The 26780-nt window shown below is 37.3% G+C and overlaps 1 protein-coding gene across 4 annotated transcripts in view; it reads left to right on the top strand.

Moving 5' to 3' along the window:
• The window catches only part of MED13L (mediator complex subunit 13L), a 297225-nt gene that overhangs the window by 18621 nt on the left and 251824 nt on the right, over positions 1-26780 (top strand). For 2 of the 4 annotated variants that reach the window (XM_067700702.1, XM_067700701.1), the window contains exon 2: positions 23895-24132. In XM_067700702.1, the coding sequence (XP_067556803.1) occupies positions 23895-24132 (238 nt within the window). Of the gene's footprint in view, positions 1-23894; positions 24133-26780 lie in introns of those variants that run through there. The other 2 variants (XM_067700706.1, XM_067700704.1) reach the window with 1 other exon arrangement.

Raw genomic sequence — 26780 nt, 5'->3', positions numbered from 1 at the left:
GATCTGCTGTTACTGTAGACTCATTTTGCCTTTTCTAGAATATTTTATAAATGGAATCATATAGTATATAGTCTTCTGTCTGGCTTCATATTGTTTCTTAAGTAGGTAATTCCTTTTTAGTGCTAAGTTGTAGTCCCTTGTATTGGTAAACCACAGTTTGCTTATCCATTCATTTATTAATGATTATGAACTTTCATGTACTGGTTTTTGTGTGGGGCATATGTTTTTATTTCTGTAAACAACCAGGAGTGCCCTTGCTGAATCATGTGGGAAATACAGATTTCACTTTGTAAAGTACTGCTCAACTTTAAAAAGATGATTGTACTGTTTTACATCCAGCCAGCTATATATGAGTTCTAATTGCTATTCCAGGGTAGCAAAGATTTCCTCTTATGATTTCTTCCAGAAGTATCACAGTGTTCATTATTAGGTTTAGGTCTGTGATTAAGTGATCCATTTTGAGTTTTTTTTGTGTGGTGTGAGGTAAGGATTGAAGTTCTTTTTGCATGTGGGATATCTAGTTATTCCTGCATCATTTGTTGAAAAGACTGTGTTTTTCCTATCACTGTCAAAAATCAATTGAATGTATTGAATGTGTGTGTGTAGTGCGGCTTGCGGGATCTTAGTTCCTCTACCAGGGATCAAACCTGGGCCCTCCGTAATGAAAGTGCAGAGTCCTAACCACTCCGCCAGGGAATTCTGCCAGGAAATTCCCTGTATTCTGTTCTTTTGATCTACATGCCTCTTCTGCCGCTACCACACTGTCATGATTACTGAAATCTTACAGTACATCTTAAAGTCAGGGTAAATTTCCAACTTTGTTCTTTTTCAAAATTGTTTTTGCTCTCCTGGGTACTTTGCATTTCAATATAAGTTTTAGAGTCAACCTGTCAATTTGTTAAAAAAAATAAAAGACAAACAAGAAAACAACCTGCAGGGATTTGATTGTGATCTTGTTGAATCCATAGATCAGTTTGCGGAGGATTGATAGGTTAACAATTTTAGGTATTCTAAGCCGTAAACATGTTCTGGCTCTCCGTTTCTTTAAGTCTTTAATTTCTCTGAACATTGTTTATAGTTTTTGGTGTACAGGTCTGCAACATGTGTTATCAGATTTATCCCTGAGTAGTTCATGTTTTTCAGTGCTCTTATAAGTGGCATTGCTTTTAAATATTATTTTTAAATTGTTCACTGCTAGTATGTAGAATATAATTAACTTTTGTATATTTTTCTTACATACTATGTAAATTCCCTAAACTCAATTACAGTTGACCCTTGAACAATATGGAGGTTATGGGAACCAACCCTCCCCACAGTTGAAAATCCGAGTATAACTTATAGTCAGCCCTACATACCCACAGTTCCGTCTCCACAGATTGAACTAACCACGGATCATGTAGTACTGTAGTATTTTAAAAAATGTGCATATAAGTAGACCTGCACAGTTCAAACCTGTGTTGTGGAAGGTCAACTGTATTAGTTTTAGTAGATTTTCTGAAGTCCTTTAATTTTTGTAAACGTACATGATGATGATGTCTGTGAATAAAGATGATGTTATCTTCCTTTCCAATCTGTATGCCTTTTATTTCTTGCTTTATTGCATTGATTAGGACCTACAGTACAAAGCTGAATAGAAGTGTGTTAAGAATGTGCATCCTTGCTTTGTTCCTGATGTTAGGTGGAAAGTGGTCGATTTTTCATCATTAATTGTGATATTAGCTGTAGGTTTTTGAATATACCCTTAATCAGGCTGAGTAAGTTCCCTTTAATTCCTAGTTTGCTAAGTCTTTTTACCATGACTAGGTGTTGAATTTTATTTGATTAATTAATTAATTAATTTATTTTTGGCTGTGTTGGGCCTTCGTTGCTGTGCGGGGGCTTTCTCTACTTGCGGCGAGCGGGGGCTACTCTTCGTTGCGGTGGGCTTCTCATTGCGGTGGCTTCTCGTTGTGGAGTACGGGCTCTAGGCGTGCGGGTTTCGGTAGTTGTGGCTCACAGGCTCTAGAGCGCAGGCTCAGTAGTTGTGGTGCACTGGTTTAGTTGCTCGCGGCATGTGGTATCTTCCTGGTCCAGGGCTTGAACCCATGTCCCCTGCATTGGCAGGCGGATTCTTAACCACTGCGCCACCAGGGAAGTTCTAGGTGTTGAATTTTGTTAAATGTTTTCTCTGTTGATATGATCACAGGTTTTGTTTTGTTAATATGGGGAATTTTACTGATGGGTTTTTGAACTAAGCTTGATTCAAATTACATAGATGGGCTTTCAGACTAATGCAACTGAGCTTAAATTCCCAAGATAAACTCTATGTGGAGGGTATGTTATTTTTATATATTGTTGGATTTGATTTGCTAATATTTTGTTACTGATTTTTAAATCTGTGTTCATGAAGGATATTGGCATGTAGACTTCTTTTCTTGTAATGTTTTTGGTCTTAGTAATGTTGGTCTCTTAAAAATGATTTGGGAAGTAGTCCCTCTGTTTTTTGAAAGTTTGTGTAGAACTGGTGGTATTTCTTCCTTAGATGTTTGATAGAATTTACTAGTGAAACCATCTTGCCTTGGAGAATTCTTTGAGGGAAGATTTTAATTTATGAATTCCATTTCTTTGATACAGGGCTGTTCAGATCTTTGTGTGTTACTTTGGTAATTGTTGCAAAGGACTAGTCCATTTAATCTAAATAGTTTTAATTATTGACATAGCATTGTTTATAGTAATTTCGTTATCTTTACAGTGTTATTATGATGTGAAGTAATTTCTCATCTTTCATTCCTGATGTTGGTAATTTGTCTTTTCTTCCCATCTTGATTAACCTAGTAAGAAGTTTGTCAATTATATTGATCTTTTAAAATAACCAGCTTTTCATTTTATTGGTTTTCTTTATTGTTAGTCTGTTCTATATTTCATTTATTTCTTTTCTTCATCATTTCTATTAATTTACATTTGGTTTAATTTACACCTTTTCTAGCTTCCAAAGGAAGAAGCTTAGAGCAATTTTATATCTTTCTTCCTTTCTAATGTAAATATTTAAAGCTACAGATCTCTCTTTGAGCACTGTTTGACTTGTATCCCTCGTATTTTGGTATATATATTTTTTTCATATTCAGTTCAAAATATTTTCTAGTTTCCCTTGTGATTTTTTTGGGGGTGGTTCTATGCATTATTTATAAGTATTATTTATTTACAGATTTTGTGGGGGAGGGGAGCATTAGAGTTATTTTGTTAATTTCTAACTTAATTCTATTCAGAAGTTTCAACTTTTAAAAATATATTGATAGAGGACTTCCTTGGAATCCACCTGCCAATGCAAGCGACATGGGTTCAATCCCTAGTCCGGGAAGATCCCACATGCTGCGGAGCAACTAAGCCCGTGCGCCACAACTACTGAGCCTGTGTGCCACAACTGCTGAAGCCCGCATGCTCTAGGGCCCGAGTGCTGCAGCTGCTGAGCCCGAGTGCTGCAACTGCTGAAGCCCGTGCACCTAGAGCCCATGCTCTGCAACAAGAGAAGCCACCACAATGAGAAGCCCGCACACTGCAATGAACAGTAGCCCCCACTCACCGCAACTAGAGAAAGCCCACGCGCAGCAACAAAAACCCAACACAGCCAAAAATAAATAAAAAATGAAGAAAAAAATGAAAAATATTTTGATATTTATTTTATGGCCCAGCATATGGTTTCTCTTGGTGAATGTCCCATGTGCATTTGAAAAAAAATGTATTTTTTTGTTGAGTTATAATGTTTTATAAATGTCAGTTTGGTTATGTTGGTTGATAGTGTTCACGTTTTTCTATATTCTTATTGATTTTCTGTCTACTTGTTTTATCAGTTGTTGAGAGGAGACCTGTTGAAATCTCCAATTAAATTCTGGATTTGTCAGTTTCTCCTTTTAGATATATCTGTTTGTGCTTCATATATTTTGAAATTTTGTTATTAGGTACCTACACATTTGGGATTTATGTCTTCTTGAAGATTTGACATTTTTATCATTATAAAATTTCTCTCTCTATTCCTAGTAATAGTATTCTTGGAGTCAAGAGGTATTGGTATTAATCCAGTCACGGCAGCTCTCTTATAAGTTATGTTTGCATGATGTATCCTTTTCTACCATTTCACTCTTAATCTAACTTATCTTTAAGTGCATTGCTTGTGAGCAGTATGTGGTTGGGCCTTTAAAAATTTTATCCATTCTGAGAATTGATATCTTTTAATACTTAGTACTTAGTACTAGTACTTAGACTAGACTAAGTACTTAGTACTTAGACTATATTTAATATAATTATATTGATATGATTGAGTTTAAGTCTACTACCTTGGCTTTTTTTTTCCTGCCTGGTCCCATCCATTTTTTGCTCCCCCCCCCTTTTATTTTTGTCTTTTTCTACTTACTTTGGATTATTTTGAGTTTTTTTTTTTTTTAATGAGTCCATTCTGTCTTCAGTATTGGTTTGTTAGATATACCTCTTTGTTTTACTTTTTAAGGACTTGTCAAGAGTTTATAATATGCATCTTTAACTTATTTCAGTGTGCCTTTAAGTAATAAATTTTTTCATTTATAATGTTAAAACCTTAGAACAGTATACGATCCATTTTCTCTTTCTAGTCTTTGTTCTGTTGTCATAAATTTTTCTCCTATATGTAGTATGCAGTCCATGATCCATTATTTTTGCTGTAAACAGTTAATTAGCTTTTAAGGAAATTTTTAAATTAGAAAACATGTTTTGTATTTATTTATATATTAACTTTCTGGTGCTTGTTATTCTTTTGTATAGATCCAGGTTTCCATCTATTTTCCTTGTACTGGAAGAACTTTTTAAAATAGCATTTATTCTAGTTACATTTATTAAAGTGAAGTTCCATTGGCTTCTGTTAAGCTAAGAAAATCTGTATTTTATCTTCATTTTTGAAAGATATTTGCTTGATTTAGAGTTCTAGATTTGGAGGGTTTTTTATTCTTTCAGCTTGTTCCATTGTTTTCTGGTTGCATATTTTCTGATGAGCAGTCTGTTGTAAATATTGTGTTTGCTTCTGCTTATGTAATGAGTCTTTTTTTTTCTCTCAGCAGCTTTTAAGATTTTCCTTTTTATACTGGTTTTCAGAAAGTTAATTGTATATTTTGATTTTTTTTCTTTTGGTTTATATTATTTTGGGTTCACTGAACTCCTTGGTTCTGAGATTTATTGTTCTCATGAAACTTTGAGACAGTTTGGCCATTATTAAATAATATTGTTTTTGGTTTTGTCTTTGTTTTTTTTCTGGTCCTCCCTTTCCCCCTTTGTGTGCCAGGACCCTAATTACATGTATGGTAGAGGCTACTTGATATTATTCTGACTGCTTCGGCTTTACTCATTATTCTTTGAGTTTAAAAAAATTCTTTATTCTTAAGCTTGGATAATTATATTGTATGTTTTCAAGTCCCCTGATCTTTGCTTTGGCAGTGCCTAATCTGTTAAATCCATTCAGTGAATTTGTCATTTCATATTTTGAATATTTGAGGACTAGAAATTTTTTGGTCTCTTTTTTATATCTTTAATTTCTCTCTTTAAGCTTGTGTTTTTCTTTAAATCCTTGACCATACTTATAATAGCTGCTTTTAAACTGATTTTTAATTCCATCATCACACTCATTTCCAGGTTTGTTTCTCTTCAGTGATTTTTCTCCTGGTCATGGGTCTCCTTTTGCTGTTTCTTTGAATGTCTATTATTCTTTTATTGGATACTAGACATTGTGAGTATTATGTCATTGAAAGTCTGGATTTTATTTTTTCTTTTAAAGAGTTGAATTTTGTTTTGGCTGGCAGTTAGGTTACTAATAGGTAAGATGATGATCATACTACTAGATAAGATGGTGGTGGTGGTGGTGGTGGTGGTGGTTGAGGCCTGATTATTAGGATGGGTTAAAGCAGTCTTGACTTTTCTGTGGTCTCTATCTTATGCCCAAGGTTTTTAACAATGTTGTGGTTTTTTGTTTTGTTTTGTTTTTAAACTGGCTGTTCAGAACTAGATTATTCCCCAGCTTCCTCTCCCCTCCCTCCCTCCCTCCCTGTCTACCCCCCCCGCCCCCCACCCCTCCCCACCCCAGCTTTGTGTGAGCTGTTGGAATGATGATAGCTCTCTAGTAGTTCTTTGCCTGGCCCCATTGAATTTTGTTGTTTGAATGTGCAACTTGGTATTTAGGAACAGTCTCAAAAGAACCCCCATCAGGTCCCTGGAGCTCTTTTTTTGCATAACTTTCTCCTTTCTGGTGATCTGCTTTCACATATTCTAGCTGCCTTAGGCTTTATAGAACCTACTTCATTTGTTTTCTTTCTCTCCGATATTCTACCTCTGTGTTGTTTGCTGTCCAATGTCTGAAAACAGTAGTTTCATATTTTTTTGTCTGGTTTTCTAATTGTTTATGGTGGGAGGATAATTCTGGTGCTTCTTATTTATATTTTAAATCTCATATTTGCCTATGTATATTATCCTAGCTTAGGGATGAGCAGACTTTCTCTTAGAGAACCAGAGAGTTAATTACTTAAGGCTCAACATTGTGGTTGTAGTGGGGAAGCTGCCACAGACAATATGTGGTGTAGTTGTGTACTAATAAAACTTAATTTACAAAAACAAGTTGCCTGCCTGTGGGCCCTAGTTTGCTAACCCCTGAGCTAGTTGACTGAGATACAAATGATATTAGAGTTATGAAATCTTACGCTTGAAAGGAACGAATCTTTGAGATTCATATTTCAGGTTTGAAAGGAACCTTATAAATCATACTGTTTAACCAGCTCTTTGGTGTTTGAAGCCACATCTACTATTGACCAACTTCTCCCTAACCCACCATATCTATGATTCTCAGGGATGTCAGTCAGGGTTTTTTTCTTGAGTGAGCTCTCACTGTTGTTGTTTTAGCTTTTTCCATTTGATTTCTCTGCTACCACTTGGGTTAGTTCTGAGCAAATTGAATCCATCTTTCATTTATCTGTCTTCTGTGTACTGAAGACTTTTCAAATTTCTTCAGAATCTTAACTTCATATTAAATTCATTCAACTATGGCTTTATTATTTTATTTTATTTTTGCTGTTATGTTTATTCGCCTGAAAGGATTGAACATGAGGCCATATAGCCTTGTAGTCATTTGACATGTTTAGATTTCCTCACTAACCCAGTCCTTCATTTGTTAATTTGTTCCACCGTATGTAGATTCCTCTCAAACTCTGGAGCTAGGAGTTAAAAGCAATATTGACTAGTGACTCTTACGATCTGTTATGTAGGATCTAGATACTATACTTCTATCAAAGTAGCTTATTAAGATGGCAGTAACTTTTAAAATAGTTACTTGACATTGTTTAATTGTGTTAAAGTCATTGTCAAAAAAACCTTGGCCCTTTTCATTCATGCTTATGCTAAATTCCATTTTTTATCCTTATATTTTTGAATTAATATTGGTAAACTGAGGACTGGAAAGAAAATTATAGTTGAGGAAAAAAGTTATTATGAATCAGCGAAAGTATGTATGTGTTAGAAAGCATCTTTAATCTACAACTTTATTGTATGAAGAGTTATCACATTGCATTTCTCACAACATGAAAATACCATGTTAGATGAGAGTCAGATGAGAGGCCCAATGCCCTGCTGTCCTCATCCCCTCTGTGGAGGGGATCCCTGGTAAGCCACTTAGCTCAGAGTAGGAAGAGTTTGAGCAGAGCTAGGTGTGTGTGTGTGTGGGGAGCATGCAGCTGGAAGTGTGTCTCTGCCCAGCTAGAGTTTTAATAGTCTAAAAATGGAGAGAAGAGAGAGACAACCCATTTTAACACCTGGTAAATAACTCTCTGGCTTTTGCAACACAATTTATGGGATGCTAAGTTGTTCTTAAGGTTAGGAATTTGTCTAGAATCAGTCTATAAAAAGGTGTGAGTTCTCAATATTAATAGTAACTTTTTATATATATTAAATATATTTTGTTACCACATTTTGATTAGTTTAAAAAATGTTTAAAGCAGAGTGGTACTCTGACATAGTTAAAGAATCAAATAGTTCTACATGGTTTTTTTTTTTTTTTTTTTTTGGCTGTGCCTTGCAGCTTGTGGGATCTTAGTTCCCCACCAGGGACTGAACCCAGGCCACGGCAGTGACAGCACCAAGTCCTAACCACTGGAGCACAGGGAATTCCTAGGTTTAGTGAATAGTGTTCCCCTACTCCTGGCCCCTGTTTTACCTTCTCTAGAGATACACACATTCACCTACTTTTGTTGATTATCCTGATTATTTTTTTTTTTTTCTTCTTTTCTTTTGTGGTATGCGGGCCTCTCACTGTTGCGGCCTCTTCCGTTGCGGAGCACAGGCTCCGGATGCGCAGGCTCAGCGGCCATGGCTCACGGGCCCAGCCGCTCCGCGGCATGTGGGATCTTCCCAGACCGGGGCACGAACCCGTGTCCCCTGCATCGGCAGGCGGACTCTTAACCACTGTGCCACCAGGGAAGCCCCTATCCTGATTCTTAAATGTTACTAAATACTAAGTTTATAGTTATTTTAGGTTTTAAAAATGTGGATCTTTCACTATTGAAGATGAGGATTTAGCTTATTCTCTCTCCCTCTTACTAAGCAAACATGCCTTTTTCCATCCTTCCATTTTACCAAAATAGTGGTATAGTAATTTTGGTTAGCTTAATATTCAGTGTTAACATTCACTTGATTATGTTAATGTATGGCAAAGTCATGCAGTAAACTCTGATTACTTTTCCTTCTCTGTGTAACTCGAAGATGGTAATTATCTGGGTTTTGTTTGTTTGCTTGTTTTTGGACTGTTTACTATGTATTTTAAACTAATTCATCCCCAAACTTTTTGCCTATTATTTGAATCTTCTTTTAAGTCTTTCAAATATTGGGTGTTCTTTCAGTTTCAGATTCTTTAACAAAAGTCTTTTGCGGAGCCATCTGACCTGTCATGATCTGGATTGATTGCCCTCTACACTGGTGCACAGTTCACAACCTGGAATCATCTGATTATTGACTGTAATCTTAGGGATTTGTTTTGCTCCCTCCCTTGTTGGATCTATTTCCTAAACCTCATGGCTTCTTACTTGGTTTATTCCCTCCTTTTGGTGGGGTATACCTACAGTAGCTTCCTGAGAAAGGGTGCCGTTTTTTTTAAACGCCTTGCATATTTTGAAATGTATTTATTCTGCTTTTACACTTGATAGATAATTTAGATTGCCATAGACATCTAGTTTGGAGTACTTTTTCTTTAGAATTTTGGAGTTATTGCACCATTGCCTTCTTCTAATATTACTGTTGAGAAGTCAGAAATCCTTCTGATTCCTGATTCTCTGTATGTGTCCCCTTTTTACTATATGGAAGCTTTGAGGCCCTTCTCTTTGTCTGCAATGTGTTGAAAGTTTACAGTAATATGCTTTCTGTGAGTCTCTTTTAATCTGTTGTTCTGGATACTCAGTGAGCCCTTTCAGTCTAGAAATTTGTATTCTTCTCTCATCACCCCCCCCCCGGAATTTTTGTGAATTATTTTATTGGTCATTTCCTCTTTCTCATTTTCTGTGTTTTCTCTTTCTGAAAGCTCTTGTATTTAGTTTTGAACTTCCTGGGCTGCTCCTATAGTTTTATCTCCCCCCACCCTCTTATTTTTTGTTTGTTTATTTGCTTTACTTTCTGGGGGAAATTTTATCTTCCAGCCCTTCTGTGGAGTTTTATCATTTCTGGCATCATTGTTTTAAAATTTCCAAGAGCCATCTTTTAGGTCTCTGTGCTGCTTTTCTGAAATAGCATCCTGTTCTTTTTTTTTTTTTTTTTTTTTTTTGCAGTACGTGGGCCTCTCACTGTTGTGGCCTCTCCCATTGCGGAGCACAGGCTCTGGACGCGCAGGCCCAGCGGCCATGGCTCACGGGCCCAGCCTCTCCGTGACATGTTGGAATCTTCCCGGACCGGGGCACGAACCCGTGTCCCCTGCATCGGCAGGCGGACTCTCAACCACTGCGCCACCAGGGAAGCCCCATCCTGTTCTTTTTTAATGGTTGTACTATTTTATCTCTTTGAGAATATTAATGATAGATTTTTTAAAAGTTTTCTTCTCCCGATGTAGTCTGTTAACTCCAAGTCACTTTTCTGTATTTTTTGTCTCTATAATTCCTCAGTGGTTTTCCTCAACTTTTTAGTAATTCCTGGTCATCTGTTCATGTTTAGGAAAGATGGACTAAAAAACTGCTTCGAAGTAGTATGGGAGTGACATTTGTTTACTGTGCAGTTCACTGATTGGGGTGGACTCTTTAGTTGGGGAAGCTTTGATGTCATTATCTTGAGGTCTTTTCTGTTGAGCTGTCAGTTTTCCCAGAGAAGACTTTTCCAGACTCCTTTCTGGGGGATGAAAGACTGGCTACCAGCTTTCTAGGTGCTTAGAGGGAGAGGGTTGGAGAGGGTGATTTTTGACCTTCATTCTGTACGTGGTCACCTGATGTACTGTTTCCTGGTTTCCTGCCTTCATCTGCGCCTGTGTCCATGAGTTCAGATACCCTGTGTTTTACTGGCCCCAGAGAATACCCTTCCAGTGATTTGCTACTGTAAAGACAGGCAGTGGGGAGGGTACCTGGGTTCTGAGTGTCTTCTAAGCAGGCTTTCAACTAGTTTTCCTTATTTGCTCTTTTCTCTGCCTTTCTACTTCCACAAGATACGTCCATAACTGTGGGTTCTGCATTTGTGGATTCAATCAACTGCAGACCAAAAATATTCAGAAAAAAATTCCAGAAAGTTCCAAAAAGAAAAACTTGAATTTGCTTTGCACCTGCAACTATTTACATAGCATTTACATTGTTTTAGGTATCATAAGTAACCCAAAGATTACTTAAAGGATATGCATAGGTTATATGCAAATACTACACCATTTATATAAGGGACTTGAGCATCCACAGATTTTGGTATTTGTGGGGGCATTCTGGAACCAATCCTCCATGGATACTGAGGGACGACTGTACCTGTATTTATAATTCTGTGTAAATTGGGTTGTAGCTCCGCTTTCTCCACAGTTTTCTTTGGTGTTATAAGACTCTTGACCTCGAGCATCTGCTTCTTACCTTTCAAAACCTGGATGCGCTCATCACTACTACCTACCGTTGTGATTTTATGGTTTAAGGGAAAAAAACAAAACAAAGAAACAAACTTCTTTACTGGTTTTTTTTTGAGGGATTTAAGAGAGAGCAAAAGCAGATGTGTGTGTTTACTCTGCCGTCTTTACCTGGAGCTGATTAGTTATGTTTTAACAGACGTTTTCTATGATCCTGACTTTTTTCCTTCCTATGACTACAGTTGAGAGGTGACTTAATATGTTTGTTAGCTGTATTTCTTTGGTCTACTAGTGTAGTAACCCTATCACAGGAGGAAGTGAGGTGAGGCAGACTTGGAATTTCCTAATGTACTCATGTAGTCTCAAGTGATCACAGCTGCCTTTTCGACATACCATCCTAGAATCCTGTCAAGGATTGATATTAAGTTAATTGTTCTGTAGTTGGAGAAATCTTTCTTTCGACTATTCTTGAAAATTCATAAAGTATCTTCTGGTCGCTCTCCTATTCCCGCTGATCATTGTAAGGCATCTTATAAGGGTCAGTCTCATTTACAGGTTGCCTTTGTGAGTGGGATGTAATTAGCCTGGGTCAGGAGACTTGAACTCATTTATAGTATCTAGGTCAACCATATCACCTTACAGGCCAGGAAGCCAAGGTGCCCAGAGATGGAGATTTCCTGATATTGTTTAGGTAAATAGTTGAAAAACTAGGACTTGAACCTAGATCTCCCGACCTGCGACCAGGGTTCTTTCCATGATACTACACTCTGGGTTCATTCTTACCGAGTTACGTTAGTTTTATTCTATTCCATGACCTCTGAATACAGGTTTAACTTTGGAGAGCCACACTGCAAGTATATGTTGGTCATGAGGGATCTGATTACCAAGGGTTAGTGCAAATAAATGACCTCCATTGGGAAAATTTATCAGCTCATTTCCTATGTATAGTACCTAAAGAATAGGATATTAAGAATCAATATAAATTTTCTTTAAATACATTCATGTCATAAGAAAGTGCATTTATCCTGATTCTGTTGTAATCTTTTTAATTTGAACCATTCTGTATTGAACTTCTGTTTAGGCCAGGGTAGTCTCTGCCAGTTAAGTTCAGTTCCCGGAGGATGCCGACTACCTGTACAGCTGATACCAGCCACGGCTGAGAAAATTTTCCTCCAGTCTCTCTTGCTATTAGAATAGTTATTTTCTTGGTTTGTTATACATATCCTCTAAAAATTAGCTTGTGTGAGTATGGTCTTATAGTGGTAACATGTAAAGAAGGCATATAATTATCTGAGTGAAATGAAACAGGTCTCTCCTATTTATGGAATGGTGTAGTGGGCAGTCTTATACTAGTTTCCTCTTTTTTTTTTTTTTTTCGGTACGCGGGCCTCTCACTGTTGTGTCTTCTCCCATTGCGGAGCACAGGCTCCGGACGTGCAGGCTCAGCGGCCACGGCTCACGGGCCCAGCTGCTCCGCGGCATGTGGGATCTTCCCGGACCGGGGCACGAACCCGTGTCCCCTGCATCGGCAGGCGGACTCTCAACCACTGCGCCACCAGGGAAGCCCTTATACTAGTTTTCTTAATAACTCAGGATGAGTAAAGAAAGATTCAGGAACTTTCTTAAATTAGAAAGTTTGGCTGTGAGCTCTTGTCATTGCTAAATTGAGTTGATGACTGTTTCTTTGTACTATTTTATAATCCTCTAGGGCTAATTTTTACCATTAGCCCTGTGAAACAGTATGGCAGAGCAGAAAGAGTTTATGCTTTAAATTCAGTTATGCTTTAAATCCAGTTATGTTTGGGATCTGCCAGTTGCTACCTGTGTGGTTATTGGAGAATTATTTAAGCTTTGTGTTTCTGAGAATTATTTTAACTGTTTGAGAAGATTAGAAATTATATATGAAGACACTAGTATGGTGCCTCATATTAGAAATTCTATGAGAAGACCCTAGTATGCTACCTGGTATTAAGTAGGTGATGAATAAATGATGATGGTTGTGGTTATCGTTCTATCTATGCGCAATACTGATTTTTTTCCTTGCATATTTTTTTTCCGATTCTATATTTTAAAAACCATGTAATCTTAAATATAAATTGTTCATCTTTGACAGTGAGAAATAATTGCATTTTTGGGATAATTTGCACCTAGAAATACTTTAAAGGGTTGCTTCAAGAATTTTGAGTCTTAGAAGTACACATTTGTCAGAAATTGGGTCAACAGAACTTTGTGTGGAATTGATTTTTAATTATAAACATGGTCACGGTATGTGAAGATATATTTTAATAGTGTAATTAAATATACATCCATTCTAGGATTTTTTTTCTTGGACAAGGTGTTTCAGTCATTTTTCCTCTTAATCAAATATTAACTCAAAATTTAAAGCTAAGTCTTTGAACATTCATTTTATACCTAGGTGTCTGTTAGGCTTGAATGGTGTTTCATTGTTACATTTTCCAGTGAAGACTGGTATAGTGATATTTAATTTTAGTTTTAAGGTAAAGGGATAAATTGTTTTTAAATGATTGGACATTTTTAGTACTTCTGGCTGAATTAGTTATGAAGAGATTAAGTTTGTAGCCTTGATGTTATGTCACTTGCATTTGTATTACATCACTTGCTAGAACAACTCCATAAAGATACAGAGCAGGTGGCAGCGGCTTTCTTTTACCACTGAGACCGTAGAAACACTGATAGGAAGTTAGTGCAAGTGCTAGGATTAGGAAACCATTCTCCTGAATCAAAGCCAAGTTTTTTTTTTGTTTTCTTTTTCGGTACGCGGGCCTCTCACTGCTGTGGCCTCTCCTGTTGCGGAGCACAGGCTCCGGACGTGCAGGCTTAGCGGCCATGGCCCACAGGCCCAGCCGCTCCACGGCACGTGGGATCCTCCCAGACCGGGGCACGAACCCGCGTCCCCCACATCGGCAGGCGGACTCTCAACCACTGTGCCACCAGGGAGGCCCAAAGCCAAGTATTTTGTCTGCTGAACCATGCTGGGTGTTACAGGTGAAAGTATTCTTGTGAGTAAGTTGCTGTGTAGATTTTCTTGGGGACTGACTCACCTGATATTTAAATCTCTGATGTATTTTAATTTTCTAACCTTTTAAATATGGTTAATGTAAGCATTAGTGATTCAGTTTTATTGGTATGTTTTCCTCCTCTTCTCTTCTCCCCTCCACTTCCTCAGGATCCTTAGGCACAGAACACTAGCTTAGGTGATATAAGAAAAGTTAGTCTTCTACTTGACTTTTCTGATTTCAGCTGCCCCCACTTAGTCTTATTTAGTTTCCTTCTTTGATATTTATTTAAAAATTGATCTTAGGCTTTCTGATTAAAACATAACATACACACACACTGCTTTTATTTGAGGAAACGAACTTCTATGATAGAAAAACAGAAACGATGTGGACAGACAACTAAAGGGAAGTAGTACTACTACACTAGTACTACTAGTAATGAACCAGTATCATTTATATTTTTTGCTATGTGCCAGGCACTGTCCTAAGCGCTTTCTGTATATACTAACTCATTTAATCAACTCTCAATACCATTATTCTCATTTTACCGGTAAGGCAACTGAGAGACAAAGATTAAATAATTTGCTAGGTACTTGCTACTTTCAGCTAGTAAGTACACAGCTGGGAATCAAACCCAAGAAGACTGGCCCCAGGTTATACTTCTGATCAAATATATGATAATAATTTCCTCTTAGTAGAATGAAGACTACCAATTGGTACAAGGGCATATCATTTTATTAAATCAACAGGTATTTTAAAAGATATGCAGTTTGGCAGGAGGTTATTTGTATGGGTGAGACTACTAAAAAGCAGTGTGGTAGCATTCTTTCATGAGTCCTAAAATATTGGTATTCTTTGGTAATTCTACAGCAAGCAATCTCTCGTAAGGAAAGTAATCAGGAAAATAATGTTCAAGGATGTTCACCAATTATAATAATTATAATAGTGAAATAGGAAGATTGTCCAGTTGTTATGGAATAAATTTTTTTTTGAGAAAGCAAACCAAACCATCAATTTTTAATCAGATTATTATATTAGACACTGCATGATATCAATGTGTTTTAATAGAGATTACCAATTAAATTCAACTATTTGTTTTAGCAATTTGCTTTTTTTTTAACATCTTTATTGGCGTATAATTGCTTTACAATGGTGTGTTAGTTTCTGCTTTACAACAAAATGAATCAGTTCTATACATACATATGTTCCCATATCTCTTCCTTCTTGCGTCTCCCTCCCTCCCACCCTCCCTATCCCACCCCTCCAGGCGGTCACAAAGCACCAAGCTGATCTCCCTGTGCTATGCGGCTGCTTCCCACTAGCTATCTACCTTATGTTTGGTAGTGTATATATGTCCATGCCTCTCTCTCGCTTTGTCACAGCTTACCCTTCCCCCTCCCCATATCCTCAAGTCCATTCTCTAGTAGGTCTGTGTCTTTATTCCTGTTTTACCCCTAGGTTCTTCATGACATCTTTTTTTTCTAAAATTCCATATATATGTGTTAGCATACGGAATTTGTCTCTCTCTTTCTGACTTACTTCACCTTGACAGACTCTAGGTCTATCCACCTCATTACAAATAGCTCAATTTCGTTTCTTTTTATGGCTGAGTAATATTCCATTGTATATATGTGCCACATCTTCTTTATCCATTCATCCGATGATGGACACTTAGGTTGTTTCCATTTCCGGGCTATTGTAAATAGAGCTGCAATGAACATTTTGGTACATGACTCTTTTTGAATTATGGTTTTCTCAGGGTATATGCCCAGTAGTGGGATTGCTGGGTCATATGGTAGTTCTATTTGTAGTTTTTTAAGGAACCTCCATACTGTTCTCCACAGTGGCTGTGTCAATTTACATTCCCACCAACAGTGCAAGAGGGTTCCCTTTTCTCCACACCCTCTCCAGCATTTATTGTTTCTAGATTTTTTGATGATGGCCATTCTAACTGGTGTGAGATGATATCTCATTGTAGTTTTGATTTGCATTTCTCTAATGATTAATGATGTTGAGCATACTTTCATGTGTTTGTTGGCAGTCTGTATATCTTCTTTGGAGAAATGTCTATTTAGGTCTTCTGCCCATTTTTGGATTGGGTTGTTTGTTTTTTTGTTATTAAGCTGCATGAGCTGCTTATAAATTTTGGAGATTAATCCTTTGTCAGTTGCTTCATTTGCAAATATTTTCTCCCATTCTGAGGGTTGTCTTTTGGTCTTGTTTATGGTTTCCTTTGCTGTGCAAAAGCTTTGAAGTTTCATTAGGTCCCATTTGTTTATTTTTGTTTTTATTTCCATTTCTCTAGGAGGTGGGTCAAAAAGGATCTTGCTGTGATTTATGTCATAGAGTGTCCTGCCTATGTTTTCCTCTAAGTGTTTGATAGTTTCTGGCCTTACATTTAGGTCTTTAATCCATTTTGAGCTTATTTTTGTGTATGGTGTTAGGGAGTGATCTAATTTCGTACTTTTACACGTACCTGTCCAGTTTTCCCAGCACCACTTATTGAAGAGGCTGTCCTTTCTCCACTGTACATTCCTTCCTCTTTTATCAAAGATAAGGTGACCATATGTGCGTGGGTTTATCTCTGGGCTTTCTATCCTGTTCCATTGATTTATATTTCTGTTTTTGTGCCAGTACCGTACTGTCTTGATTACTGTAGCTTTGTAGTATAGTCTGAAGTCAGGGAGCCTGACTCCTCCAGCTCCGTTTTTCATTCTCAAGATTGCTTTGGCTATTCGGGGTCTTTTTTGTTTCCATACAAATTGTGAAATTTTTTGTTCTAGTTCTGTGAAAAATGCCAGTGATAGGGATTGCATTGAATCTGTAGATTGCTTTGGGTAGTAGAGTCATTTTCACAATGTTGATTGTTCCAATCCAAGAACATGGTATATCTCTCCATCTATTTGTAGCATCTTTAATTTCTTTCATCAGTGTCTTATAATTTTCTGCATACAGGTCTTTTGTCTCCTTAGGTAGGTTTATTCCTAGGTATTTTATTCTTTTTGTTGCAATGGTAAATGGGAGTGTCTTCTTGATTTCACTTTCAGATTTTTCGTCATTAGTGTATAGGAATGCCAGAGAGTTTTGTGCATTAATTTTGTATCCTGCTAATTTACCAGATTCACTGATTAGCTCTAGTAGTTTTCTGGTAGCATCTTTAGGATTCTCTGTGTATAGTATCATGTCGTCTGCAGATAGTGACAGCTTTACTACTTCTTTTGCGATTTGGATTCCTTTTATTTCCTTTTCTTCTTTGATTGCTGTGGCTAAAACTTCCAAAACTATGTTGAATAAGAGTGGTGAGAGTGGGCAACCTGGTCTTGTTCCTATCTTAGTGGAAATGGTTTCAGTTTTTCACCATTGAGGACGATGTTGGCTGTGGCTTTGTCATATATGGCCTTTATTATGTTGAGGTAAGTTCCCTCTATGCCTACTTTCTGGAGGATTTTCATCATAAATGGGTGTTGAATTTTGTCGAAAGCTTTCTCTGCATCTATTGAGATGATCATATGGTTTTTCCTCCTTCAATTTGTTAATATGGTGTATCACGTTGATTGATTTGCGTATATTGAAGAATCCTTGCATTCCTGGAATAAACTCCACTTGATCATGGTGTATGATCTGTTTAATGTGCTGTTGGATTCTGTTTGCTAGTATTTTGTTGAGGATTTTTGCATCTATGTTCATCAGTGATATTGGCCTGTAGTTTTCTTTCTTTGTGACATCCTTGTCTGGTTTTGGTATCAGGGTGATGGTGGCCTCGTAGAATGAGTTTGGGAGTGTTCCTCCCTCTGCTATATTTTGGAAGAGTTTGAGAAAGATAGGTGTTAGCTCTTCTCTAAATGTTTGATAGAATTCACCTGTGAAGCCATCTGGTCCTGGGCTTTTGTTTGTTGGAAGATTTTTAATCACAGTTTCAACTTCAGTGCTTGTGATTGGCCTGTTCATATTTTCTATTTCTTCCTGATTCAGTCTTGGCAGGTTGTGCCTTTCTAAGAATTTGTCCATTTCTTCCAGGTTGTCCATTTTATTGGCATAGAGTTGCTTGTAGTAATCTCTTACGATCTTTAGTATTTCTGCAGTGTCAGTTGTTACTTCTCCTTTTTCATTTCTAATTCTATTGATTTGAGTCTTCTCCCTTTTTTTCTTGATGAGTCTGGCTAATGGTTTATCAATTTTGTTTATCTTCTCAAAGAACCAGCTTTTAGTTCTATTGATCTTTGCTATCGTTTCCTTCATTTCTTTTTCATTTATTTCTGATCTGATTTTGATGATTTCTTTCCTTCTGCTAAGTTTGGGGTGTTTTTGTTCTTCTTTCTCTGATTGCTTTAGGTGCAAGGTTAGGTTGTTTATTTGAGATGTTTCCTATTTCTTAAGATAGGATTGTATTGCTATAAACTTCCCTCTTAGAACTGCTTTTGCCGCATCCCATAGATTTTGGGTCATCGTGTCTCCATTGTCATTTATTTCCAGGTATTTTTTGATTTCCTCTTTGATTTCTTCAGTGATCACTTCGTTATTAAGTAGTGTATTGTTTAGCCTTCATGTGTTTGTATTTTTTACAGATCTTTTCCTGTAATTGATGTCTAGTCTCATAGTGTTGTGGTTGGAATAGATACTTGGTACAATTTCAGTTTTCTTAGATTTACCAAGGCTTGATTTGTGACCCAAGATATGATCTATCCTGGAGAATGTTCCATGAGCACTAGAGAAAAATGTGTATTCTGTTGTTTTTGGTTGGAATGTCCTATAAATATCAATTAAGTCCATCTTGTTTAATGTATCATTTAAAGCTTGTGTTTCCTTATTTATTTTCATTTTGGATGATCTGTCCATTGGTGAAAGTGGGCTGTTAAAGTCCCCTACTATGAATGTGTTACTGTCGATTTCCCTTTTTATGGCTGTTAGTATTTGCCTTATGTATTGAGGTGCTCCTATGTTGGGTGCATAAATATTTACAATTGTTATATCTTCTTCTTGGATCGATCCCTTGATCATTATGTAGTGTCCTTCTTTGTCTCTTCTGATAGTCTTTATTTTAAAGTCTATTTTGTCTGATATGAGAATTGCTACTCCAGCTTTCTTTTGGTTTCCATTTGCATGAAATATCTTTTTCCATCCCCTTGCTTTCAGTCTGTATGTGTCTCTAGGTCTGAAGTGGGTCTCTTGTAGACAGCAAATATATGGTTCTTGTTTTTGTATCCATTCAGCCAATCTGTGTCTTCTGGTGGGAGCATTTAGTCCATTTACATTTAAGGTAATTATCAATATGTATGTTCCTATTCCCATTTTCTTAATTGTTTTGGGTTCGTTATCGTAGGTCTTTTCCTTCTCTTGTGTTTTTTGCCTATAGAAGTTCCTTTAGCCGTTGTTGTAGAGCTGGTTTGGTGGTGCTGAACTCTCTCAGCTTTTGCTTGTCTGTAAAGGTTTTAATTTCTCCATCAAATCTGAATGAGATCCTTGCTGGGTAGAGTAATCTTGGTTGCAGGTTTTTCTCCTTCATCACTTTAAATATGTCCTGCCAGTCCCTTCTGGCTTGCAGAGTTTCTGCTGAAAGATCAGCTGTTAACCTTATGGGGATTCCCTTGTGTGTTATTTGTTGTTTTTCCCTTGCTGTTTTTAATACGTTTTCTTTGTATTTAATTTTTGACAGTTTGATTAATATGTGTCTTGGCGTATTTCTCCTTGGATTTATCCTGTATGGGACTCTCTGTGCTTCCTGGACTTGATGAACTATTTCCTTTCCCATATTAGGCAAGTTTTCAACTATAATCTCTTCAAATATTTTCTCAGTCCCTTTCTTTTTCTCTTCTTCTTCTGGAACCCCTATAATTCGAATGTTGGTGGGTTTAATGTTGTCCCAGAGGTCTCTGAGACTGTCTTCAGTTCTTTTCATTCTTTATTCTGCTCTGCAGTAGTTATTTCCACTATTTTATCTTCCAGGTCACTTATCCGTTCTTCTGCCTCAGTTATTCTGCTATTGATCCCATCTAGAGTATTTTTCATTTCATTTATCGTGCTGTTCATCATTGTTTCATCTTTAGTTCTTCTAGGTCCTTGTTAAATGTTTCTTGCATTTTGTCTATTCTATTTCCAAGATTTTGGATCATCTTTACTATCATTATTCTGAATTCTTTTTCAGGTAGACTGCCTATTTCCTCTTCATTTGTTAGGTCTGGTGGGTTTTTATCTTGCTCCTTCATCTGCTGTGTGTTTTTCTGTCTTCTCATTTTGCTTATCTTACTGTGTTTGGGGTCTCCTTTTTGCAGGCTGCAGGTTCGTAGTTCCCGTTGTTTTTGGTGTCTGTCCCCAGTGGCTAAGGTTGGTTCAGTGGGTTGTGTAGGCTTCCTGGTGGAGGGGACTAGTGCCTGTGTTCTGGTGGATGAGGCTGGATCTTGTCTTTCTGGTGGGCAGGTTCACGTCTGGTGGTGTGTTTTGAGGAGTCTGTGGACTTATTATGATTTTGGGCAGCCTCTCTGCTAATGGGTGGGGTTGTATTCCTGTCTTGCTAGTTGTTTGGCATAGGATGTCCAGCACTGTAGCTTGCTGGTCGTCGAGTGAAGCTGGGTGCTGGTGTTGAGATGAAGATCTCTGGGAGATTTTCGCTGTTTGATGTTATGTGGAGCTGGGAGGTCTCTTGTGGACCAGTGTCCTCAAGTTGGCTCTCCCACCTCAGAGGCACAGCACTAACTCCTCGCTGCAGCACCAAGAGGCTTTCATCCACAGGGCTCAGAAGGAGAGGGAGAAAATGTAGAAAAAAAGAATTAGTAGAAGAAAGAAAGAAAGAAAGAAAAGAATGGAGGGAGGGAGGGAGGAAGGAAGGAGGGAAGGAAGGAAAAAAGAAGATAAAGTAAAATAAAATAAAGTAAGATAAAATATAATAAAGTTATTAAAATAAAAAAATAATTATTAAGAGAAAACAAAAAACAAAAAAATGGACGGATAGAACCCTGGGACAAATGGTGGAAGCAAAGCTATACAGATAAAATCTCACACAGAAGCATATACATACACACTCACAAAAAGAGGCAAAGGGGAAAAAATCATAAAGCTTGCTCTCAAAGTCCACCTCCTCAATTTGGGATGATTGGTTGTCTATTCAGGTATTCCACAGATGCAGGGTACATCAAGTTGATTGTTGAGCTTTAATCCGCTGCTTCTGAGGCTGCTGGGAGAGATTTTCCCTTTCTCTTCTTTGTTCTCACAGCTCCCAGGGGCTCAGCTTTGGATTTGGCCCCGCCTCTGTGTGTAGGTCGCCGGAGGGCGTCTGTTCTTCGCTCAGACAGGACGGGGTTAAAGGAGCCGCTGATTCGGGGGCTCTGGCTCACTCAGGCCGGGGGCAGGGAGGGGCACGGAGTGTGGGGCGAGCCTGCGGCAGCAGAGGCCAACATGACGTTGCACCAGCCTGAGGCGCGCCGTGCATTCTCCCGGGGTGTTGTCCCTGGATCCCGGGACCCTGGCAGTGGCGGGCCGCACAGGCTCCCCGGAAGGGGTGTGTGGATAGTGACCTGTGCTCGCACACAGGCTTCTTGGTGGCGGCAGCAGCAGCCTAAGCGTCTCATGCCTGTCTCTGGGGTCCGTGCTTTTAGCAGCGGCTCGCGCCCGTGTCTGGAGCTCCTTTAAGCAGCACTCTTAATCCCCTCTCCTTGCACACCAGGAAACAAAGAGGGAAGAAAAAGTCTCTTGCCTCTTCGGCAGGTCCAGACTTTTCCCAGACTCCCTCCCGGCTAGACGTGGCGCACTAACCCCCTGCAGGATGTGTTCACGCTGCCAACCCCAGTCCTCTCCCTGCGCTTCGACCCAAGCCAGAGCCTCAGCTCCCAGCCCCGCCCGCCCTGGCGGGGAAGCAGACAAGCCTCTCGGGCTGGTGAGTGCCGGTCGGCAACGATCCTCTGTGCAGGAATCTCTCTGCTTTGCCCTCCGCACCCCTGTTGCTGTGCTCTCCTCCGCGGCCCCGAAGCTTCCCCCCTCCGCCACCTGCAGTCTCCGCCCGCGAAGGGGCTTCCTAGTGTGTGGAAACCTTTCCTCCTTCACAGCTCCTTCCCACTGGTGCCGGTCCCGTCCCTATCCTTTTGTCTCTGTTTATTCTTTTTTCTTTTTCCCTACCCAGGTACGTGGGGGGTTTCTTGCCTTTTGGGAGGTCTGAGGTCTTCTGCCAGCATTCAGTAGGTGTTCTGTAGGAGTTGTTCCACGTGTAGATGTATTTCTGGTGTATCTGTGGGGAGGAAGGCGATCTCTGCGTCTTACTCTTCCGCCATCTTCCCGGAAGTCCTCTGAGTAAATTGTTTTCTTCAAAGAGTGAATATGAAAATATTAAGAGTTGTTTTTAATAATAATTAGTAATATATAGAAATATTTATAGTATGTGAAAAAGGATATAAAACCATGCAGTATGATTCTAACTTCAAAAAGTTTAAGTACAGAAAAACAGGAAGAACATAAAGTAGGATGCTGATAATTATTTCTGATGTGATTATGGAGAATAATTATTTCTTGTGTGATTAGTTTACTCTTTGTTTGAACTTTTTCATCGGCCAGGTAGTTCTTTTATAGCTGGAGGAAACCAAGTGGTACAAAGGGAAAGCCTAAATGATGCCAATACCAGTTTTTACGAAGAATATTCATTAAAGATTAGATTTCCATATCTCATAATGTGAAAGGAAAAGTTAGTGACTTTCAGACAGTTTTAGTTTGGATATTATTATTTTTGGAGTCATTTTTTAAGTGAAGCTTTTTTGGGGGATTGAAGAAAACTGATATTTTTTTCTTAGAGATGTTCATTATAGTGATTGTTTTAGCACTTTAAATTTGTTTCAGTTATGGTAGTAGAAGATGCAGTTATTTTTCTCCCCTGTGGTACTTGTTTTTTGAAAAACAACTTCTTGACAAAAATTACTAACTTGGTTGTGGTGGGAGGGTGAGGAGGGGGGACTGTGAGTGAGTAAGGATTAAATGCAAGGGACACATGGACTGTTTGGTACAGAATCAGTTTTACTATCAGTTTTGAATACATAGTTGTAGTTTATAGTTATTTAAGTAAGGAATTTAACTTTTGTTTGTGTTGAAACATCCTTGAAATTTAGTTCCTTTTAAACCTAAGATTTAAAAATTTTAGAATACAAATACATGTAACAGAATAAAGACAGAGGATCAGCTGTCAGCTGGTTTAAAGTTACCATGTTTTAAAATGTGTTTAAAAAACAAAAGACGAAGCTATGTTAGGGAATTGTTACAGAAGCAAAGCTTTTCTGTGTGCTACACGTTAAATAACATGAATAAATTGCTGATAACTTTCCATCAGTTTTATTAGCAGGCTATTTTGGCTTTCATAGTGAAGCACTGTGGTACTGCATACTGTTTCCCTGATTAAAAAATATTTAAACTGTAGCTTCTGGATGGGACGAAATTGAGGAAATTCTTCGAAAGAAATTATTTCAGTTCTACAAACTTATTTTTTAAACTCTTACTTCATTTCTGAATATAATTTATGAATTAAATAAGTCATAATAATATAGAAAATTTTATTTATAGGGACTTTCAAGTAAATTTCAGTTAAAAAAATGGTTCAACAGGAAATAATGACTCTGTTTGCTGTATTTTGGTATTTAATATAAAGAGCTATGTAGAAATCTTGATAGGAGGAAATGAGTTGTTTTCCCCTTAAAAAAAATCAAGGGTTGACATAAATTTTTCAGTGGAAGAAATCTTACTATATGAGGTATACTGTAAATATTTATTTTAGCAAATTTATTTATCTGTATGGAAGCCTGTTTTTAGTATTCAGTAGAAAGAACAGTCAAAACTGTTGTAATTTTCTTTACTTTTTCCAGGCTGAACTCACAGGAATCAAATGGCGTAGGTACAATTTTGGAGGGCATGGGGACTGCGGACCCATAATTTCAGCCCCAGCCCAAGATGATCCAATCCTGTTAAGTTTCATCCGCTGTCTGCAAGCCAACTTGCTGTGTGTATGGCGTCGTGATGTCAAACCAGATTGCAAAGAGTTATGGATATTCTGGTGGGGAGATGAACCCAACTTAGTGGGTGTAATACATCATGAACTACAGGGTAAGTTTTTTGTTTTTTCTTAAAAATTAATTTGCATTGTATATTTTTGAACAGTGGTAAATTCTGAAGAGGTTATTAAGACTTGCTGAGAAGAAAAATCCGAGTGTTTAATGGGCTGTGTGTCAAAGGAACATCCTTACTCTCACCCCTCTTCTTTCCACCCCCCGTTTTTTTCAAATTTTCTTGTTTGTTCTCAGTCATGCTGGGAATCAGAACCTTGTGAGCCACTCCTATTAAAGGAAAGTATAGTGTCCCCTGGGTGTTAGGGTTGGGATTGAGGCTAAAATCCATTGTTTTAAAATGATAGTGAAACGTGCTAAAATCCATTGTTTTAAAATGATAGTGAAATGTGAGTAATTAGCAAGTCAGTGAAATGAACAGAATTGGTTTTTTTTGGACTGTTGCTGTTATGGTTTATTGCCAGATGAACTCTGGTGGAAAATTGTAAAGTGATAATAGAAATTTAGTGCAAGCCTTGTTGGACAAAGTTATGAGATGACATTGGATAATATTTTGAAGAAAGATTTATGAAAAGAACCTACTCCGATTTTGGCATAGCAAGTTTTCCTGTGTTTTGTTCCTGCTTTTTATGTAATTAGGTGATTCCAAGAAATATTTGCTCCAATGCTGTCTCATTTTTAGCTTCAGATTACATCTGATATCTGGAAATTTTGAACTAATGTAAGAGTTTCATTATTCTGAGCTACTTTTTGTATTTACCACAGATTTATAACCAGAGGAAATTTTATCGATATTCTTTGAATTTCTAGTAAAACTTTCCACCTCTTCACCTAAATCTTTCTATCTAGTATGCTAAAGAATTTTTCTAAATCAGGACTAATTCTGATCTTTAGTTAGGGTAGGGCATTAACTCTTTTTGACTTAGTCTCCTTGAGCCAGCTTTTATTGTGTCTAAATTACTCTGTATTTTATTAATTTGTGGTTGAAAAATTTCAGATGGTGTTTGAAATGTTGTGTTACTTCATATTGTTTTTAAAAGAAGGATTGAAACTAACTTTAATGTATTTGAGGATCTATTCCAAAGCGTTGAAATTTGCCTGAAGGATTTCCTGCCAACTTCTGCCTGACACCTTCCTAGCTTTTCTTTACAGCCATTTTTGATCTGTGATATCTCCTGCCACAACAGCCAGAGGGCAGTAAACCACAGTGGACTAACTGAGCTGTTTACTTTATGGCCCATTTGTTCAACTCAAACCTTTCTCCTATAGTTTTTAGCGTATTTGGTTTATAAATATAAGAATCTGTTCTGGGTAAGATTGCTTACTTAGCTGGTTAGTCAACAATATCTCAGAATTATATGCATCTCGAAGCTTATTTCATGTAGTTAGCAGTGAACTCAGGTAAAAATTAGTTTTAAACATCTGGTTTCTGGTTATCAGAATTTTAAAAATAAAATACCTCCTGAAAGATACTTATAACATTTATATTTGTCCATTTAAGTATCAAAACATATCTTTTTGTTCTTTAAAAAATTTTTTATACATGTGGTAGAGGAATATAGCATTTTTGTTTGTTTTACTAAGTTTCATTTTGTGTGATTGTTTCTGACTCTTAATCTCCTTCCATTTTTCTATTCCCTATTGATCCCTTATGTTTTAACTTTTTGGTCTGGTCTTTATTTGTTGGCAACACAAATCATCATTTTACAGTGATGATGAAACCAAACCCTACGGTTATTTACGCTTATTTAATTGATGTATAAAGTTATTTTTCCATACCAACAAAGCACAGGATCAGTGTTTTTAGAAATAACTTATTAAGTTATTGTGTTATTTCTCATAGATTTTGTTACTGAGTTAACAAAAAGATGTAGGCTGTTTAAATATTTTATAGCTGTTTTAGATTGCATATGTAGATTCGTTAGTGTATTGTTTTCATGGTAAAGAATTAAGCAAAGATTAACTTCTTTTAAATTGTTTTTATAAATTACAGAAATACTGCATTTTAATTAGAAAATTAGGAAAGTAGAACCACTAAAGGAAGAGAACAAAGAAACAAAAATCCTAAAGTCCAAAGCAGAGTTTTAATATTTGGTGTTTCTGTGTATAAATGAAAGTGGTATTGTACTGTTTTGTAACTCAGGCCTTCTCACTTAACAGTATCTTGTGAATGTTTTTGCCTCATAATGATTACTTTTTAATTTTCTTTCCTTTTGAGTCTGAAAACGGTGTAAACTGTTTATTTTTTTGCGTGCCCCCAGGGAAGTATTACAGTGATGGAACAATCATAACTTTGTTAAGTACATCTACCCTTTTTAATTTGTTGAATTTGTGAAAGTTATTAGATTGAAGCAAATGATCTTTTCTGTAGGTAAAAGTGGTTGTAAAGGATAGTTTTGTGTTTCAACCTAATATTAGAAAATATTTGAAACTTAATTAGAAAAATGAGTGGCATAAAGACAACTTTGTTTCAAGTGAGGGAGAATATGACAGGCAGAGCAATCATGAAAAAAGGATACCAGGGGAATATTTTAATTGGTAGTCTTACACATTGAGGATATTTTGCAATCTATTTCATTCTCTAGTATATATGAGTCATTTCATTTTGGCTAAAATAAATTTTATCAGAATCCTTTAATGTTAAGATGATGGTACTATTATTTGTAGCATTCTCTTTTTTAGGGACAT

This window comes from Pseudorca crassidens, chromosome 12 (genome assembly GCF_039906515.1).
Source record: "Pseudorca crassidens isolate mPseCra1 chromosome 12, mPseCra1.hap1, whole genome shotgun sequence".
NCBI classification, from domain to species: Eukaryota; Metazoa; Chordata; class Mammalia; order Artiodactyla; family Delphinidae; genus Pseudorca; species Pseudorca crassidens.
Note: the sequence above shows the minus strand (reverse complement) of the source record. Positions and strands in the feature narration are given on the sequence as shown.